This window comes from Trichophyton rubrum (genome assembly GCF_000151425.1).
Source record: "Trichophyton rubrum CBS 118892 genomic scaffold supercont2.1, whole genome shotgun sequence".
NCBI lineage: Eukaryota > Fungi > Ascomycota > Eurotiomycetes > Onygenales > Arthrodermataceae > Trichophyton > Trichophyton rubrum.
The window spans coordinates 741,691-758,527 of NW_003456428.1; the positions used below are offsets into that span (position 1 = coordinate 741,691).

Below are 16,837 nucleotides of genomic sequence, written 5' to 3' on the forward strand. Positions count from 1 at the left end.
GTGACATTAACATAGCTTAGGCCCTGGCGATTTAGGAGAGCCCCGTTGTTTTATATCTTTTTGTTTGTGTGCATACGAATTCTGTCCCGCACGGCTCAAATCAACAAAGTCGGGAGCATAGAATGAGTGTGAAGATCAACAGTTGAATAGATAATAAACAGAAGCAAAACAAAAAAATACCTATTTTTTTTAAGATTACATAGGACCTTGACGAATAAACAACCCCCAGATCATGCATGCATGCCGTCCAAAAACAAAGTAGCGAACCATGAAACCCATCCGAGCGGTATCTAAAGAAACTTGTAAAAGGGAGAGGAAGGTACATATGCGCATGTGAAGGCTTGAAAAGATTAAGATAGGCGTATGGAGTTGGGGTATGTTTGTTCATCGTCACAGTCATCATCAAGGTCACAGCCAGTGACTCGTTCCAAGGAAGAATCCCTCCTATGGATTTCGTCTCATATACTATTTTTTTTTTTTTTTTTTTTTTTTTTTTTCTTTTTCACACCTTCAACTATTTGCTAGAAGAGAAACTTAACTTAGGGTGCGGGGGCTTTGCTGTTGAATGTGCTGCAGAAGAGCGTCGAACAGACGACCAATCTAGAAGACAACATGTTAGCATCATGCCCTATGAACCAGGTAGTTATAGGACCTCCATACCTCAGGTGCCGCTTGAATGAAAGGCAAGCGGAAGAACGAGTAATTGCCATTCTGCAACAGCTCTTGGAGTGTAATGATAAGACCCCAAGGGTGAGGTCGGTGGACAATCAATCGCTCTAGTAATACACGGATGATCTGCTCGCGAATATGAGTTTCATGCTGAGCCGCGGTCTCTGAGCCGAAGATGTTGAGTATGGCGAAGCTGAAGAAATGGGTGTGGCTGTTCGGATATCGTAGTTGATTTACAATGGCACTGAGGAGGTAATACCGGGCCTCTGGGCGTAGCGTGTTCACTAACTTCTCCAGGAACCCAAGAGCGGGGGAGTTGCTGAAAGAAGCTGTGCCAGGCTTCTGAGCTGATGAAGAGACGGCACTCTGACCAATGTACAGAACAAGTGCCTCCAAAAGAACCGTATTAACGTTGATTGGATTGAAGAATAGCCCAGTGTCTCTTGCTGGGGGATTATAAATAACCTCCGATATTTGCTGAATAGCAACATCAGCAGTGTTGAAATTCCGTAATGCATTGTCCACTGGTGCCTTAATCATTGCATCCTGGAGTGGTGTGACGATGTCGGCGGTAATTTTTGGTGCTTTGCTCATTTCCTCCAATCGATCAATCTTTAAGCCGTCACGGAAGGGATCAGGCAATTTTTGGAATGACGATGGATAAGCGCTCAACACGAGGTTTCGAAGTTGGCTACAGTGGGTGGGTATAACAGTGCAGAATTGGAAATGATTTTCGGCAACGAACTCCGGGAAATCATGGTGCAGTATCAAAAGAATTCGAAGTACTCCTTTGTAGATGTCCTTGGCCACATAGGTCACAGATGCGGATTTAAGCTGCTCACCGATATATGACAGAAGCACTTGCATTATTTCACAAAACGGTTCCCAGCCCTATGGATACAATTAGTAAAATCATTTAAAGATAATATGAATAGCGAAAGTTATGTACTCACCATCTGATCATCCAAGGTAAGCATCTCGGCCATAAACACGCGATGAGAAATCAGCGATAGCCATCCGTAGATGAAACCTGGTACGTGTTTAGGCTGGAGTAACAAGAATTTGTCTGCAAAAGCCAGCATCATGCCCTTGTGCTGGTCTGTCTGTGCAAGGCCACTGACAGCATATTCGCAAAGAATGCTCGAAAAGAGTCTGAAAAATACTCGCTGGTTGAAGCTATCGCCTCGCATGACTTGATGGTGATTGAGAACCAAGACCAACAGAGAGAGGATAGAATTCAAGTAGGCCGACTTGCTAGCTTTGACCGCACCGTCAGCATCGCCTTGGAATTTCACCAATAGTATAACCAGCTTGGCGAGAGCGTCGATATACAAGAATGCCTCATCGATGTTTCCACTGACATTCTGATACTCGTGCTCGAACATGGCAACGGATATATCAATGCTGAGCCTGAAAAACAAGGCTGAGTCCTCCTGTGTGTTCATGACCTGTCGGTGGTGCATATCTTTCAGGAAGGCGCTATACATTCTGTCGTTGGATCCGGGGAACTTGTATACGCCAATCCACTCACTAAATATATACTCCATCTGATCTCTCTTTGATCGAGCCAAGTCACTCAAAAGAGTGTTGGCTGATTCTGGAATACCAGACTCTCGAAGGGTCTGGATGATCTCACGAGCAAGGGAAAGATCAGGTTCTTCGACAACCCATTGGTTCAGCGCATCCAGACTCCCAGAAAAGTCGGATCGTAGTGCTGATGGTTCATCATTCAGTAAAACGCGGTTCATCAATGCAGATAGTAGCTCCAATGCGGCGTGACTCTTGTCCTTGATCAGTTTGGCAATATTCATGTCAATTCGATGAAGATCCATCAGTCCAGCATCGATAAGGGCAACCGTGACTGGGACATTGAACATCTGCCCATCATCAACCTCAGCAAGGACTGCCCATACATATCTTGCCACAAGTGATGAAAGTTCACATATCTTGGTCAACAGATGAACGAGAACTTCTATTTCAAGGGTCTTCTCGGTCTGAGTGTAAAGGGCATTGCAAATTTTCATAGCAGCCAATCTTGCCAACTCTTCGCCATTCTGGGATGAGAGAATAGCTCTGAGAACCTGATTGTATGAATGGAGGATAGGGCTATCCCTTGCAATGTCCTTGATATGCTCATCCTTCTCAGATCGGGTGGTGTGCTGAAGGTCAACAACAAGCCCATCAATCTTCTCGCGTGGAGTAGATGCTTCCAAAAAGCCGTTGATCTGTGGTTGGGTACCAGAAAGCGCCTGTTGTTGAACATCTGCATCCTGTGGACCTCTGCTAGCGGGGTGAGGAATCGCGGATTGGTCCGCTGGGGTGCTTAAGTTAGGCATGCCTGGGAAAGCTTCTTGAAGAACGTCTGGGATTTGTTTACCCGAGTCTGTCGATGCATGCTGGATATGTGTTGGGCCTGCTCCACGCGACTGGCGGGCGAACTCTTCATATATGGCTAGTTGCTCTTTGTTTAATCCTCCAGGGACTTGTCTGTATGGTTCCGGAATAAACAAAGCCCATCGGCTCATAGAAGGATCAATGAATGCTTCATTGGGTCGCGCAATACGATGGCGCCTACGGGCCTCGAGTTGTGATTCAATAACTTTTTCGATCTCTGGGAGAGACTTTTCTTCAGCTGCCTTCTCAACGATACCGCAAGCAGCATCCAGGTTGTCGTTCACACACATAAGGATAAGACCCTCTGGCATCGGTTGGTCCGAGTACTCTTGCTGGATCATACGGATATAGTTCGTCATGCTCATTTTTAGCGGTTCCTTGCAAGTAACGAGAGCAAGGCTACCAGCAAGAGCACGAACCATAGTCCCTGCTGCCTGGCGAACTTTTTCCTCATCTGGTTCCATGGCAAAGTCCTTCAGAATTAATTGAGCGGCTGAGATGGAGGCTATGGTGATCGAGCGCTCAACGACTGGTGCAATAATTTCGGCAATTGCACGTTCAACAGCACCGTGAACAATTTGTTTTAATGTGTTGGGATCGGCAGATGGCGGGAAGACAAGAATTTGGTCGAGCTTAGGGAGGTTTGAGATAATGGAAGAAGGGGAAATTCGATCAGCTCGGATGCCACGGCTCATGCCAGTGAGCGACATTTCATCAAATGCCTCTAATCCTTCCGGGAGGCAAGCGACGGGTAATCCTTCATGGAGCTGAGCTGGGCGTTCTCTAATGCATGTCGACGGTTCGATTGTCTTGTGGTCAAGTTCCAAGTCTCCACAGAGTACCTCTATTTCGAACTTAAGGATCATCTTCAATTCAGCGAAGTGGTAAATTTCAATCAATAGTGCAATGATGTCCATCAACCACGGGTTTGGAGGTTTGAAAATTGATGATTTCATGGCTTGACTGAGGACCTTGCAGGTGAACGGAATAGCGACGGTAAGGCGTTGACTATCAAATGCTTCTATAAGCAGCTCCTTGAAGTAAATATTCTTGTGCTTTATAGGCTTGTCTTTTGCAATTGTCAGAGAGCCTAGCCAGCCACCAAGATTCTTTAGATGAGTACGGTCAATCGTAGAATTCATTGTCGATTCCGCATTAAGGAGCCTGATAGAGCTGACGTAGGTTTCCCTAAGCACTTCTGCCCATAAAGTCTTGTCATCAATAAGTTCCAAAAGGTCCAAGTATAGTTGCTGGAAATTTGGTTGTAGCTTTGCTCGCTCCTCAACGAGATACGAAGCAAACCATTGATGATGCTCATCTTTCAAGCTTTCCCGAAGATCTTGAAGTTTCGACTTAATGTTTTGCTCTGAAACATTGTTGAGGATGAAAAGAATCTTGTCGTGAGTGTCTTCATCTGGCTCCTTATAAATATCTGGCCGAAGCGGGGGTCCTACATGTAGGGACTGGAATTTGCGGGGCGATCCTTCGTTGACGAGTTCGTTAACACTGCCATTAGCGAGGGACAGTCCATCAGTTACGCCGTTAACTTCAGTTCCATCAACACCATTGATCGGATGGTGACCTTGTTCACGAAGGACTTCCTCTGCCTTGCGGTGGATATTAGATCCCTGAAGGCTAGGTATCTGAAGAAGGAGGCTGCAAAATCCAACCCACTCAGGCAACCGGCTTATTAACTGCTCAATGGCTTCAACACCGAATTTATAGAGAGACTCGTGAGGTTCGTGTTCGCGTACAGCGTCCAAAATCATCCCAAGACCAACCTTTAGGGGTATCCCAGAAATAAGCTTAAAATTGATAATGCCGCCAAACATGACGGCCGTCTTCGTGAGAGCCTCAAGTGGATACTCATGGTAGCAATGATATTCATCAATGAGACCATGAACCATGCAGGTAAAAAGGTCCTGTTCTGCAGGCTCGCGAGAGGACTTGTACCGTCTCATAAGCTCAAGGATTTCCCGGAGAGAAAGTTCTTCATGGTACATCTTCCCGAAAAGGTCACGCATCTTCTTGTCGATGTCCTCGGGGATGGCGTTTCCTCGGACACTATTGGCCTCGATAACATCATCAAATCCCTCGCCATAGTTAATTAATCTGGGGTAAGTTTGAAGGCAGATCCGTTGAATAGGGGTTAAGTTTTCATGGTCAGTGATGTAATCTTCCAGTATCATCAAGAGAGCGAATACGGTCTTGACGGATAGGCTGACCATTTGCGGGGTTGGTTGTTCCCCTCGCTGCACTCGCAACTCGTCTTCAGCCTTGATTCTGAGGAACTTGGCCAATAACCCACCCATATCAACTGGCGTTTTTCCAGCTGTCCCCTTCACCCACTGCTCCAAGTCGAAGGAACCTTTCTGGTGGGCAAGGGAGGCAAGATCCATGGCAAGGCCATTGGTAAAATCCAGTAGATAGTCAAGCCAGCCGTGCTCAACTGCATGCTCATAGATCAGATCAGTACAAGAAGGATCCTGAGTGAAAGCATGGAACAATTGCTCTCCCACCCATTGCTGGTTGAGTTTCCAAACTCCGTGAAGCGCGAACTGGTATCCATCCTGTCGTTTTAAGATAAATATCATGAATGATCTGACAAGGAAATTATGCTGGACGTTGGTCCAGGGCTGGGGTATGGCAAATGCGGAGCAGAGGAAGGTTGGGAGGTCGTGTTGGAGGATAGTCTTGACAAAGTTTTGACTCTCTGGAAGAGCCCATGTTGCAGGCGAGACAAGTATTAGGTCGAAAATTGCTTTTGTAGCGTCGAGGGAGCGAAGAGGGTTGTTCTTGGTTTGCTCGGCCTGGAGTTTGACCGTTTCAGACGCGTCATCAAAGATATCAGAACTAAAGGCGGAACGGAAGTTAGGGATCTGTGATGTATCGATACCCGGTGTGTCAATTCCAGCACAGAGGAACGCAGTCAAAAAAGAGAACTGAGCGTTTTTATGAGCCCAGTCACCCCCCCAAAGCATCTGAAGATCCAGCGAATTGTCCTCCTGGGCGACCGGAAGCAACGCATTGAATATTCTTGCAAACTGGGAGTTGTCGACACGAAGTCCATCTTTATCAAACTGCCGTACAGCCTCGGGCCAGTTTATCGGCTGAGAGGCGTGTTGCTTTAGAAGAGTTGACACCAAAAGGTCGAGAGGATACTGTTGCCAGGATTGAGATAGTACAATAAAGAGGATTGCATTGCCAATTTGTTCCCCGCTAAACGCATCTGAACCGGCGGCCTTGATAGTGTCAAGCATGGTATCGGGATCACCCAGGGATTGAGGACCGCGAGCCTGGATTTGACGGACAAGGGACAGTCGAGGGTCTGTGAGGGAAAACATCTGTACAGCCGAATCAACCTCGATTGGGATCTCGGAATCTGCATTTTGGTAGCGTATGCGAACATCATAGATAAGTTTCTTCTTCATATCCTCGTTAAAATTACGGGGGGGATTAAAAATAAGTCGTTCGATGGTAAGAGCAATAAAGGATGGCGTTGAATCTTTATTAGAGTCCGAGATGGTGGAGAGGCTCTGGAGGAACTGAGGGAGAGATGCTGATAGGATCGCGTCAGCTATAGAGAGTTAGTATGCCAAGAGCATTGAGGCTATTACTGATGACGTTGCTAGAATTGGCTTACCTTTGGTACGGAGGTCAGACTTTGTGACATTTTTAAGGCGAGAGTGAGAGCGGTTTTGAGTATGGGATCGAGTTTAAAATGGTCGAGAAAGGTGGAGAGATCAAAGTCTCTGAATATGTCACCTTCAGAGGTATCGATAGTCTCTGCTATCTTTCGACCTTGGTCGGGGTCGAGAGCCACCTTCTGCACCTCCTGGACCAATAAAGGGTAATTCCCGGAGTTGTCGACATTTTTGTTGGCTCCAGAAAATATCTGGCCAGCATTGCTTGACAGCAGACGGCGGAAGTACTTTGAGAACACTTCCATACCGTTGGAGTTTACGAGCTATGTAAAAAGTTAGTCGCTAATTGGTCAAATTAAACAAGATGGGATGAATGGTTACAAGAGAGGGAAAACTAACCCTGTGAATCTGTGCCGCTTTGGTTTCCCACTTCTCTTTCCCTTCTTTCTCGTTGATCGAGTCCAGCAGAAGAAAAACCTGGACTACTGAAATCTTCGAGAGTGATGATTGACTGGAGCCAGCGCCACCCGTTGACGACACGGTCGCGGAGGACGTTTTATCGGATGGAAACCCGGTAGGAGAGCCGACTGCAGTACCGGTCAACAGAGGAGAGAACGTGGCGCCTCTTGACACGGCAGTACCACCACCTCCACCTCCTCCACCCCCACCACTACCTCCTCCTCCTGGTGCGGAAGCCGTTGGGGTCGCCAGGTGCGAAACTGCTGAAGGGGGAAGTGGTGTGGTAGATTTTGGGGATGTAATTGAATGTTGTTGTGATTGTTGTTGTGAAGGGTGCTGTGCGCCAGCTTGGAAAGAAGAAGCAAAGGGAGAAGGAGTCGGGGCTGGCGAAGGATTACCACGCGCAGCTGGAAGCCGAGAGCCCGAGCTCAGGATGGCGGAGAATGTAGAGGTCAATGGAGACGTGGCAGGCCCGGGAGCAGGCGCTGGGTTGCTAGTGTGGGACGGAGATGCAACTGCACCTGCAGCGGGTGTCCGGCGAGAGGGAGACGATGTACCGGTTGAAGTAGATAGGTTAGCTGTCGCAAGGGTGAGAGGACGACGAACGGACGCTTGAGACGACGGGACGCCCCAAGCTGACGGCTGGAGTCTCGAAGATCGAGCAGTAGTGGGCTGATCAGAGCCGGAAGCAATCGAGGATTGGGCGGAGTGAGAAGGGGAAGGGAAGGTCATCTAGGAGACGCGATCATTTGATCTGATCGTGATTGGACGCTTGATAGAGAGCAGGGCGAGGCAAAGAAAGGCAGAGGAATAAATAAGTAAATGACTAGCAAAAGGAAGCCCAGTGCAACGGGTTGGTTGGCGATTGTGGTTTGCTGCAGGGTGACCTCAGACAAGCGAGCCTCTCCCGTAACGGCGGGCGTGTGTTTGATGGACAGACTTAGGCGTCAAACAAGAGGTGCAAAGCTCCGGTGCCGCGATCCAGCTGATTGAGGAGGGCAGATCAGACCGTCTGAGCCTCGTTTTCTTTTTGCTCGGGAAGAAGTCCTGGAGTCGGCTGTGGGAGTGCTGCGTTTCTCTCGGGGGGGTTCGTGATGGTGCAGGATGGAGGTTGAAGTTCGAAAGTTGAGGTTGGAGAAAGAAGAAAAAGGCGGACAAGGAAGGCAGAAAAAAAGGCGCGGTGGGCGGGACGAACCACTTGCGCAGACTGATGAAGTAATCAAGCACGTGATATGTTGCCCCGGGCAACCGTCGACGGTAAACACAGCGAGCCTGGACAAGCTCGAGGCTTTTGCTCTCTTCCTGACCGTCCATGATATCCTCATCACCTCCCACCCCATCACCCCCTTTGACATCTATCGCTCACTTCTTGTTACGATTTACGATTTTCTTTTGCCTTTGTTTTCCTGCTACGAACACCAAAAAATAATTATTAACAAAAAGCCCAAAAAAAAAAGGGAAGCTCGAGGATATAGACCTTAAAAACCCCCGAACTTATCTGTGACATATCTATATCTGGAGCGATGCCGGCAGCTGTGGCGGATACTCCTTCCATTTCTTTATCATGTAAGTTGATACTTTCCACGCTCACAGCTTTGTTTCTGAAGCTTCGACTAACCGTTGTTTTAGTTGCGAATAACTTCTGGGGCAAAGATGACGCTGGCGTCCTGCCTATGCTCGAACGCATGCACAATGCAAAGTCAACATGCGATGAACTACGGTCTTTCTATAGCAGTGAGTTGCCGAGCTTCAAGAAGGAGTATCTTGGATAAATGGATGGTTGCTGACATACTTAAATTAGCACGCGCCGCTATCGAGGATGAGTATGCTCGGAAGCTCCTGGCGCTCTGCCGCAAGCCCCTTGGAGCACACGAGTCAGGAACGCTCCGGTCATCACTGGACACTGTCAGAGGGGAGACAGAAGTAATTGGCAAGACACACTCCGCAATTGCATCGCAGATGAAGACCGAATTGGAAGAACCACTCGCCGCATTTGCTGGTGGAATGAAGGAGAGGCGGAAGATTGTACAGAATGGCATCGAGAAGCTTTTAAAGATTAAGATGCAGCAGACTCACGCTGTGAATAAGGTATACTCCCATAGGATACCCCCGTACAAGCCCTGTTACTTCACTACTCAATGCTAACGTATACTAGTCACGAGATAGATATGAACAGGACTGCCTTAGGATTAAAGGATACCTCGCCCAAGGCCATATGGTCATGGGACAGGAAGAGCGTAAAAACAAGGCGAAGCTTGAGAAGACCCAAATACAGCTGGCTTCAAATAGTAGCGAATATGAAGCTGCGATCAAGGTGCTGGAAGAGACTACTGGTCGATGGAATAAAGAGTGGAAAGCAGCATGTGATGTAAGTGATACCACGCCTCTTGTTTTTTTTTTAAAAAAAAGAGCGAAATTGATCACTGACTATCGCCGTTAGAAATTCCAAGATCTCGAGGAAGAAAGACTGGACTTTTCAAAAAGCAGTTTGTGGAATTATGCCAACATTGCATCAACTGCATGTGTTAGTGACGATGCAGTAAGTAAATGAGTGAAGTGCATACTGCTTTACTAGAGACTAACCCATTTTACTTTAGTCTTATGAGAAAATTCGAGTCTCACTAGAAGACTGTGAGGTCGAGAAAGACATCGCTTCTTTTATAAAGGAGAAGTCCACTGGACAGGAAATTCCTGATGCCCCCAAGTATATCAACTTTTGTCGAGGTGACTTGAACGACACAGCTTCTGAGGCGTCAGAGGAGGAAAACTACTCCATTGCGCAGTTTCAACGCACTATCAACCCTGCATATAGAAGCTCCTCGCCCCAGCCTTCTACTTACGAATCACACCATGACCCCGACTCGGAGCTTGCTCACCACATAATTCCATCTTCTCACCCTGCTCAGTCAAGCCGCGAAAACACAATGACACCCCAAAAGAAGCCCTCTGCTCCACCTCCAGCTTCTGGATCTCCTGCGTCAGACCCACGAAGGAAGCAGCATGTCCCTCCTAATTACCAGCCAAGCCAGCATGGTGAAATACCGGCTAGTATTCCCCATAACGAGTATCCAGCTGATGGCATGACGATGTTCTGCCGCCCCGGGCCACCTTCAGAAAGGAACACTGCTACTCCGTCAATTAGAGATTCTCAAAGTGATCTCTCTAACCCCACCTCCTTCTCGAGTATGGAGCCGCCGAGTGGTCATCAATCTCCAGTTAAGTATACTCCTGTCGGTACGCCGCCTGCTCCAGCTCCTGCACCAGCTCCTGGACCCGCTCCAGCCCCTGCCCCGGCCCCGGCCCCGGCCCCTACTCAGACCCAACCACCCAACTCAGCGACATCAACAAAAGAGGTCCAGAAAAAACGAAGTGGTTTCTTCAGCAACAGTCCATTCCGCAGAAAGAGCAAACATGAAAAGGATCGTCGGGCACAATCTGTTGCTCCTGCACCAACACAGAATCGCAGAACATGGGCTGCACCACCTAAACAGACAAGAGCTCTCTTGGGAACTCAGTCGGACTTGGGTCCAAAGCATCGGGCTCCCAGCCCGGAGCCTGTTGATCCCCGAGCAAATTTCCAACTGAACGTTGGAAACAACGTGTTTGACGTTGCATCCCCTGACGCCGCTAAGGCAAGCAAGGCCAAACCTACAAATGGGGATGTTGACCCAATTGCCCAGGCCCTCGCCGACCTGAAGGGTGTTGGAAAGCAGGCTTCTATTCGTGTATCTGCAGATAGATACGCAGGACTTGCAAGCCCAGCTCCCCCAGCGTCTACATCTGCACCTGCGCCCGCCCCAGCTCAAGCGCAATCTTCCGCTCCTGCTCCCGCTCCCGCGACTGCCCCCACCCCAGCTTCTGCACCAGCATCCAATAGGCCCTCTACTTCTCATCGTGAAGGCCCTCCTCCGTCATACAAGGATACGTCCGTCAAGCGCCTAGATGCGCCAGCGCCCGCTTTCACGGCCGCGCAAATGCACAAAACCACCCGCAAATATGTTGGTCAGGCTCAAAGTCTCTTCAGCAAACCAGTTCGTACTCGGGAAAGAGCCAATACTGTTGACCAGGTTATCCCGAGGGCTACATCCCCTCTTCCTAAGAGATCTCCGAGTCCTCAACCACAGCAGAATACTACTACACGCCCAGGCTCTCAACTCGGCAATGCTCCTCAGCCAAGAACACCTGCCTATAAGTCGGAGAGTATGAATAGTAGGTATAGACATTCGCACTCACAATCTGCCACTCCTACGAAGATTGTCCGGGAGCCCTCTCGTTCTCCTCAATACTCCCGTCAAGCATCTCCAAACGATGTGAGGCCAGAGGTACGCAATGAGTCTAGAACAGAGACTAGAAATACTATCCGAACTGAAGTCCGCAATGAACCACCACGTAATGAAGCAAGACAGGAGACACGGGCTGAGCCACCAAAAAATGAGGTTAGAAATGAAGTGCGAACCGAACCACCCCGACAGAAGTGAGACAAGATGCACGACCTGAACCACCGAAACAGGATGTTAGACAGGATGTAGGAAATGAACCACCACGAAACGAAGTGAGACCCGATACACGCAATGGAGTTCGTAATGATCCACCCCCCGAATAATGTCAGACGGTCTGCCTCTCCTCAACCCCAGTTCAGACGACCAGAACGGCCCGCAAGTGCAAGTGGAATGGAGCTCCAACTGTCGACCAATGATGTAAACCAGCATATGGGAGGCCACAACGACGGTTATCCGCCTTACCAGGGTGAGTATCAGGGAGGATATCAAGGAGGATATCAAGGAGGGTATCAGGGCGGATATCAGGGTGGAAATGTCTATGGCCATCATCAGCAGCAACGCCCTCACTCCATGTACTATAGCGCCACTCCAGACTACGGCCATGGGGCCCAGGATCAACATTCAGGAAGCAGGAGTGTGATAATGGCGGAAGCTCCAACAATCAGCCGCGATGGCAGGCCAATTCTTCATTTTGGTGAGTCTCACTCCATATTTACAACTTCGATAATCAGTCTTATCTAATTCTACCTCTAGCTCGTGCAATGTATTCTTATACTGCAGCCATCCCTGAAGAACTTGGGTTTGCCAAAGGAGACATCCTCGCCGTGCTAAGGCATCAAGACGATGGATGGTGGGAGGCTGAAATCACCAATCAGCCAACTCGTCCAGGCCTTGTACCCAGCAATTACCTTCAGCCTTGCTAAACTCTACCATTCCATCTAACTTAACTTCAAATCGCTCACTTTCCAGCCTTTTTACCCTTGGGTCTTTTGAATTAGTTATACCCAGTCATTTATCGGGGTTGATTGTACAATCTTGATATTTTCCCGGTCAATATGAGGACTTCATGCCCGTTCTCAATTTTTCTTTTCTGATTTCTTTGATTTTTTGTCCCTCGTACTCATTATTTACCCTATTGGCTCAGCCGTCACTTACTTGCACTGACGTTTCCCTGGTGATACTTTTCCCCCTTGTGTTCGGCTCACGCACTTACACTCCTTTCAGCCTTCTGAATATTTAACAACTTGATGACCATTTTGAACTTGCTTCAGCTACAAATCCACTCGACCCCTTTTTACGATATTTTCATTTGTTGCCACGCAAGTCATTCATGTCAGCAAGTGTATTACGCGTCTGTTATTTTTCCTTCCCTACTATGTATTCAATTTGTTAGCTATGACTTCCTTGATAATGCAGCCCCATATCCATAGATGCTTTCGGTATTACGCCTTTTAGAGTGATAGACGTAAATTATGCGTATTCTTCTATGGTAACTATATACAAAAAAAAGGAGAAAAGAATAGAAAAAAAAAAAAAAAAAAAGCTAATTGGGATGCTAGGGCGGGTAATAGGTCGTATACATTTAATAGAGTGAAAATATGCGTCAGAGACAGCAAAAATATGATAGATAAGGGGAGTATTGAAGAAAGTAAATGTAAACATAGATGAGCGACGGGTATTATTAGAGGGCATGAGAAAACTCGCCAGGGTTTATCCTAAGTAGTTACCTATAGCAGACTCTTTTATAGGTGGTATCACTCGTCATCAACAAAAGAGTTGGCTAAAGGCCCAAAGACAGGAACTTGATAATGTTCCAAGGAATCGACTATACTGATGTCAGTAGTTTAATAGATGTAAAGCATATATATCTACTCACCGTCACGGTAGGCATGCATGCTCAGGAACCCAATAAGGCCAAGGTTGAATATGAACAACAACCAGGATATAGTACTTGACCAAGCAAATAACATATGAGCAACCTAGGTTTTGTTAGAAATAAAGGCGAGGGGAGTATAAATATCGGTATGCAGAAAGATATCCGTACAAACATAAAGGTGAAAAGCAAACTAGATTGCCATGCATGGAATCTATTTCACAAGTCAGAACAGCACATATATATTTCACTAAGAAGGTCTAGGAGACGTAGAACATACCGCACATAATCACTCTTATGCTCCGTCAAAAGTAAAAATACCCCTCCTGCTGGAGGTAACAAGAGGTATGCCAGCATAGCTTCGTAATCCATACGTAGTGGGAGACTGGTCTCGAACGCGCCCAAGCTCATACGGCCTCCCTCAATGTCTCTTCCATAGCCGTATCCAAACCCTTGCGCATTATTTTGTGTGTTTCTGTCAAGGTTTGATGAGTTCCGTGGGTGGTTTTGGTTCAGTGGTGAGGGTGTGTGACGGGGAGAAGCAGTATGTATGCGGTTGGCATTTGCGAGGGGCGGGGAGAGCGCGCGCTCGATGTCGGGGGACTGGTCCTGGTAGGGCGCGAAGTTCATGGTCGTTAGAGCAAATCAAGATGTAGTCTAGGGCATGCTCATGCTCATGGGTAGAGGTGTTGATATCTTTACGTGGATAACTTTTTGAATGTGGTTGCCTCTCCATGTGGTCAACTGATGCTGTAGGTAGCTAGTTAGCTAACTTAAGTTTTTGGTGTTATTATCCCGAAGAGCTTAAGACGCGGGAGGCTTGGCGTGATGTAAATACGTCACTATGCTACGTAGCTGCTTGGGGTTGACAGTCTATACATTTGATGAAGATGGCTCTTCTCACTCATTTCTAACATTTTTTTGAGGGTATCGCGCTTGTATGTCTATTTACATTGGCTTGGAGGGTAGTCGTCACACGGCCCTCGTACCCTTCCCCGGCCCCTTGCAATCGCCGAGGTTCTCCCATACTCGACACCAGCTCTTCTGGCAGTAGGTATCCCCCTTGTAGTACTCGTAGGCACTCGTGTAGAAGGCTGTCCAGCCTGTGTTCGAGAAATGCTTTGAGTGCGACTCACTCCTGTTCGTGTTGTGGACGGCCTCGCAATGCCGCGCCTTGCCCTAGTGGTTGACGATGTTTGTGCTGTTCGCCTCCGCTGTTCTTCCTCGGCCTTACGTTCTTGTGCTAGTTTCCGCTCTTGGAGCTCAAGTTCTCTTCGCTCTGCCTCTTGTTGTCGTTCACGAGCCTCGGTCTCTATATCGGCCATATCTTGAGTAGCACCCTGCCACGATGGATCTAAAACGAGTCTTCTGTTATGCTCCGTCTGGGAAAGAATGCGAGTCCAGGTGTCAAGTAGGGTAGAGGCAGAGGAAACCGTCCGGGCAACGCTCTAACACAGACTCATGTTAGCAGTTAGGCATTTCCAGTATATGACAGAAGTCCATACCTCCATGTTTCCCTTTGCACGTTCCAGGCTTTCAACAACGCCTTCTATCACAGAATTGATATCTCGTACCGACTTGAGCTCTGCCCGCAGAGCTGTTTCTCTATCGTCCTCTTCCCGTGCCTCTTCGCTGGTGTATTGGTGGTAGCTCTCCTTTGCCTGTCGCGAACCTTGTTCTGTCCGCGCATCCCAGCCGGGCTCTTCCTTCTCCTGTAGTCGTAACCCGTCCATCTCTGCAGTGGGTGTCCCCATCTCTCGCAGCTCTTCCTCCTTGTCCCTTCGTCTCTGCTGTTCCTTTGCTTCCTGTCTTCCTGTCTTTCTCTCTTGTCCCTCCCAGCTACTATCTTTAAAATGTCAAAGTGGGAGCAAAGACCACGCTAAGCCCCTTTGGGCCTTTGTTGTTAGTGGGCCGTGCGCGTCCCTGTTTTTGCCTTTTTTAGTTTTGTGTGGCTGGAAAGACTAAAACGGCAATTTTCAACTTCATCTCTTACCAACCACCAGATTTTCTTCTTCCTCAGCACTTTGTATACACAGGAAAGAAGACAAGCAACCAGGCAAACAGACACTAAGAGACAGACACTGGAGTCAGAGCAGTGTGAAAGCAGCTGTGGACGAGTACTTGAGCATCGAGACCGCGCTTTACCACCTATTTTGTTCCCCGGAACCACCCAGCCCCATGAGAACGTGATAGTCGAGGACAGCGATAAGACCCTACATACAACAAACACCCTGTTTTGGCCTGGTAACCAGGTAACCAGCAACCACGCAAAGATGACTACCACCCCGCCGTCGTCGTCCGCTATCAGGACTCCTCCCACTCCTCGCTACGGCTCTCGATACGACAACTACGAGCCGTATTCCCCTCGTCGCTCCAAACGCATTGCTGACCAGCAACATCTGTTCAGTGGCTCTGCTGCTACTCTAGACGCGAGTACGACTGGTCTTGTTAAAGAACACGCCTTAAGACGCGATCAGGAGCTACATCAGCTTGGCATCAGTGGTAGAGCTACTTACTCTCCACCACACTCACAAGTTAGCTCTCCTAAGCGAAGAAGTGAAAGACTGGACATGAACTCTCCTTCTCTTTCACCACCACCAAAGAACAGCAGAGTCAGATCTAAACCTCTTTCATCTTCACTTCCTCACTCCTCTTCCTCTTCTTCTTCTTCTTCCTCATACAGAAGCACAATGGATGCCAATACCAACAGCAGCTTGGCTGCCAACGGAATGCTTCCTACGCCGGCGAAGACTCCTCGTAAGAAGCAAATCGAAGACCTTGGACCTACAGCTCGCACTCTATTTTCCAGCAGCTCCAAGCCTGCCCAGGACCCAGCAGCCATGATGCCCAAGCGTTCCAAGAAGTACTCAGGTTTTTCACTTGAGAGCTTTGAGACCGACCCTCAGCAGGCTCGTCAGGAGCCTATAGCTATCTTTACCGACTCTCGAGATCGAATTCCCCAAGTGAACAATAGCCCAGACAATCCCTTCCGCAGCAAGCCTGCTGATGGTGAACCATCCTCTTCCAAGCTTTCCGCAGACGCTGGCAAAGGCAGGAAGCTCGACGAAAGTAGTCGCAAGCGGGACAAGAACGTGGACAAGGCTATACGTCGAGATGACGGATTACTCTATGTTTTGTAAGTGTATCCAGCGTCTCATTTATTCCAGGTTACTTTTGATGCTAATTATTCTCCTTAGCCGAGGCAAGAAGGTGTTCCGCAAGTTCAAACCGGAGGTAGAGGAAGAAGAAGATGATGATGATGACTTGGGTCTTTTGGCATCTCGCAGCGAACTCACATCCGAGTCTATACCCCGCATCCGCCCTCTGACCCGTTCATCCATCAAACCCCGTGTCCTGTTCCCTGAAGCTAGAGCCGCTCCTGTTACCCGTGAGAAAGAAGAAGAGCCGAACACCCCGTCTACCATAGTTGAAGCAGAGGAGGAACAAGATGAAGAGCCGGATGAAGAGCCAGTTGAAGAGTCTGCTGAAACTGCCAACCAACCAGCCACTGCTCATGA

General features: G+C 48.3%; 7 protein-coding genes across 7 annotated transcripts; 4 read left to right on the forward strand and 3 right to left on the reverse strand.

The window, feature by feature from the left end:
* Window positions 1-494: 494 nt before the first annotated feature.
* On the reverse strand, window positions 495-7,261 carry TERG_00290 (uncharacterized protein). The gene is made up of 2 exons (XM_047747570.1): window positions 1,623-7,261; window positions 495-1,560 (listed from the first exon to the last, which is right to left on the reverse strand). Exons 1-2 carry the CDS (start codon window positions 6,492-6,494, stop codon window positions 622-624), a joined length of 5,811 nt encoding a protein of 1,936 aa, XP_047603528.1. The 5' UTR covers window positions 6,495-7,261; the 3' UTR covers window positions 495-621.
* Window positions 7,262-8,127: 866 nt separating this feature from the next.
* Window positions 8,128-8,659, forward strand: TERG_11536 (uncharacterized protein). The gene has a single exon (XM_047750638.1). The coding sequence runs from the start codon at window positions 8,271-8,273 to the stop codon at window positions 8,646-8,648; it is 378 nt and encodes a 125-aa protein (XP_047605042.1). The 5' UTR covers window positions 8,128-8,270; the 3' UTR covers window positions 8,649-8,659.
* A 160-nt stretch (window positions 8,660-8,819) lies between these two features.
* Window positions 8,820-11,644, forward strand: TERG_08648 (uncharacterized protein; the record flags this gene model as incomplete). The annotated part of the gene is made up of 4 exons (XM_047748992.1): window positions 8,820-9,254; window positions 9,322-9,534; window positions 9,607-9,705; window positions 9,764-11,644. The coding sequence occupies 4 exons, from the start codon at window positions 8,820-8,822 to the stop codon at window positions 11,642-11,644; spliced, it is 2,628 nt and encodes an 875-aa protein (XP_047603529.1).
* A 93-nt stretch (window positions 11,645-11,737) lies between these two features.
* On the forward strand, window positions 11,738-12,369 carry TERG_08649 (uncharacterized protein; the record flags this gene model as incomplete). Its single annotated transcript, XM_003238255.1, has 2 exons — window positions 11,738-12,140; window positions 12,200-12,369. 2 exons carry the CDS (start codon window positions 11,738-11,740, stop codon window positions 12,367-12,369), a joined length of 573 nt encoding a protein of 190 aa, XP_003238303.1.
* An 831-nt stretch (window positions 12,370-13,200) lies between these two features.
* Window positions 13,201-13,949, reverse strand: TERG_00292 (uncharacterized protein; the record flags this gene model as incomplete). The annotated part of the gene is made up of 4 exons (XM_003238256.1): window positions 13,201-13,271; window positions 13,323-13,425; window positions 13,491-13,533; window positions 13,600-13,949. The coding sequence occupies 4 exons, from the start codon at window positions 13,947-13,949 to the stop codon at window positions 13,201-13,203; spliced, it is 567 nt and encodes a 188-aa protein (XP_003238304.1).
* A 314-nt stretch (window positions 13,950-14,263) lies between these two features.
* TERG_00293 (uncharacterized protein) lies at window positions 14,264-15,073 on the reverse strand (the record flags this gene model as incomplete). The annotated part of the gene is made up of 2 exons (XM_003238257.1): window positions 14,264-14,767; window positions 14,825-15,073. The coding sequence occupies 2 exons, from the start codon at window positions 15,071-15,073 to the stop codon at window positions 14,264-14,266; spliced, it is 753 nt and encodes a 250-aa protein (XP_003238305.1).
* Window positions 15,074-15,222: 149 nt separating this feature from the next.
* TERG_00294 (uncharacterized protein) lies at window positions 15,223-16,718 on the forward strand. The gene has a single exon (XM_047747571.1). It carries the CDS (start codon window positions 15,593-15,595, stop codon window positions 16,457-16,459), a length of 867 nt encoding a protein of 288 aa, XP_047603530.1. The 5' UTR covers window positions 15,223-15,592; the 3' UTR covers window positions 16,460-16,718.
* The last annotated feature ends 119 nt before the right edge of the window (window positions 16,719-16,837 follow it).

Excerpts from the sequence above, each read along its gene's own strand:
- TERG_00290 (XM_047747570.1), bottom strand. The coding sequence starts at position 6,494 with ATGAAGAAGAAACTTATCTATGATGTTCGCATACGCTACCAAAATGCA. Across the intron at positions 1,561-1,622 it reads TTACCTTGGATGATCAGATG|GGCTGGGAACCGTTTTGTGA; the intron begins GTGAGTACATAA and ends TTGTATCCATAG.
- TERG_11536 (XM_047750638.1), top strand. The coding sequence starts at position 8,271 with ATGGAGGTTGAAGTTCGAAAGTTGAGGTTGGAGAAAGAAGAAAAAGGC.
- TERG_00294 (XM_047747571.1), top strand. The coding sequence starts at position 15,593 with ATGACTACCACCCCGCCGTCGTCGTCCGCTATCAGGACTCCTCCCACT.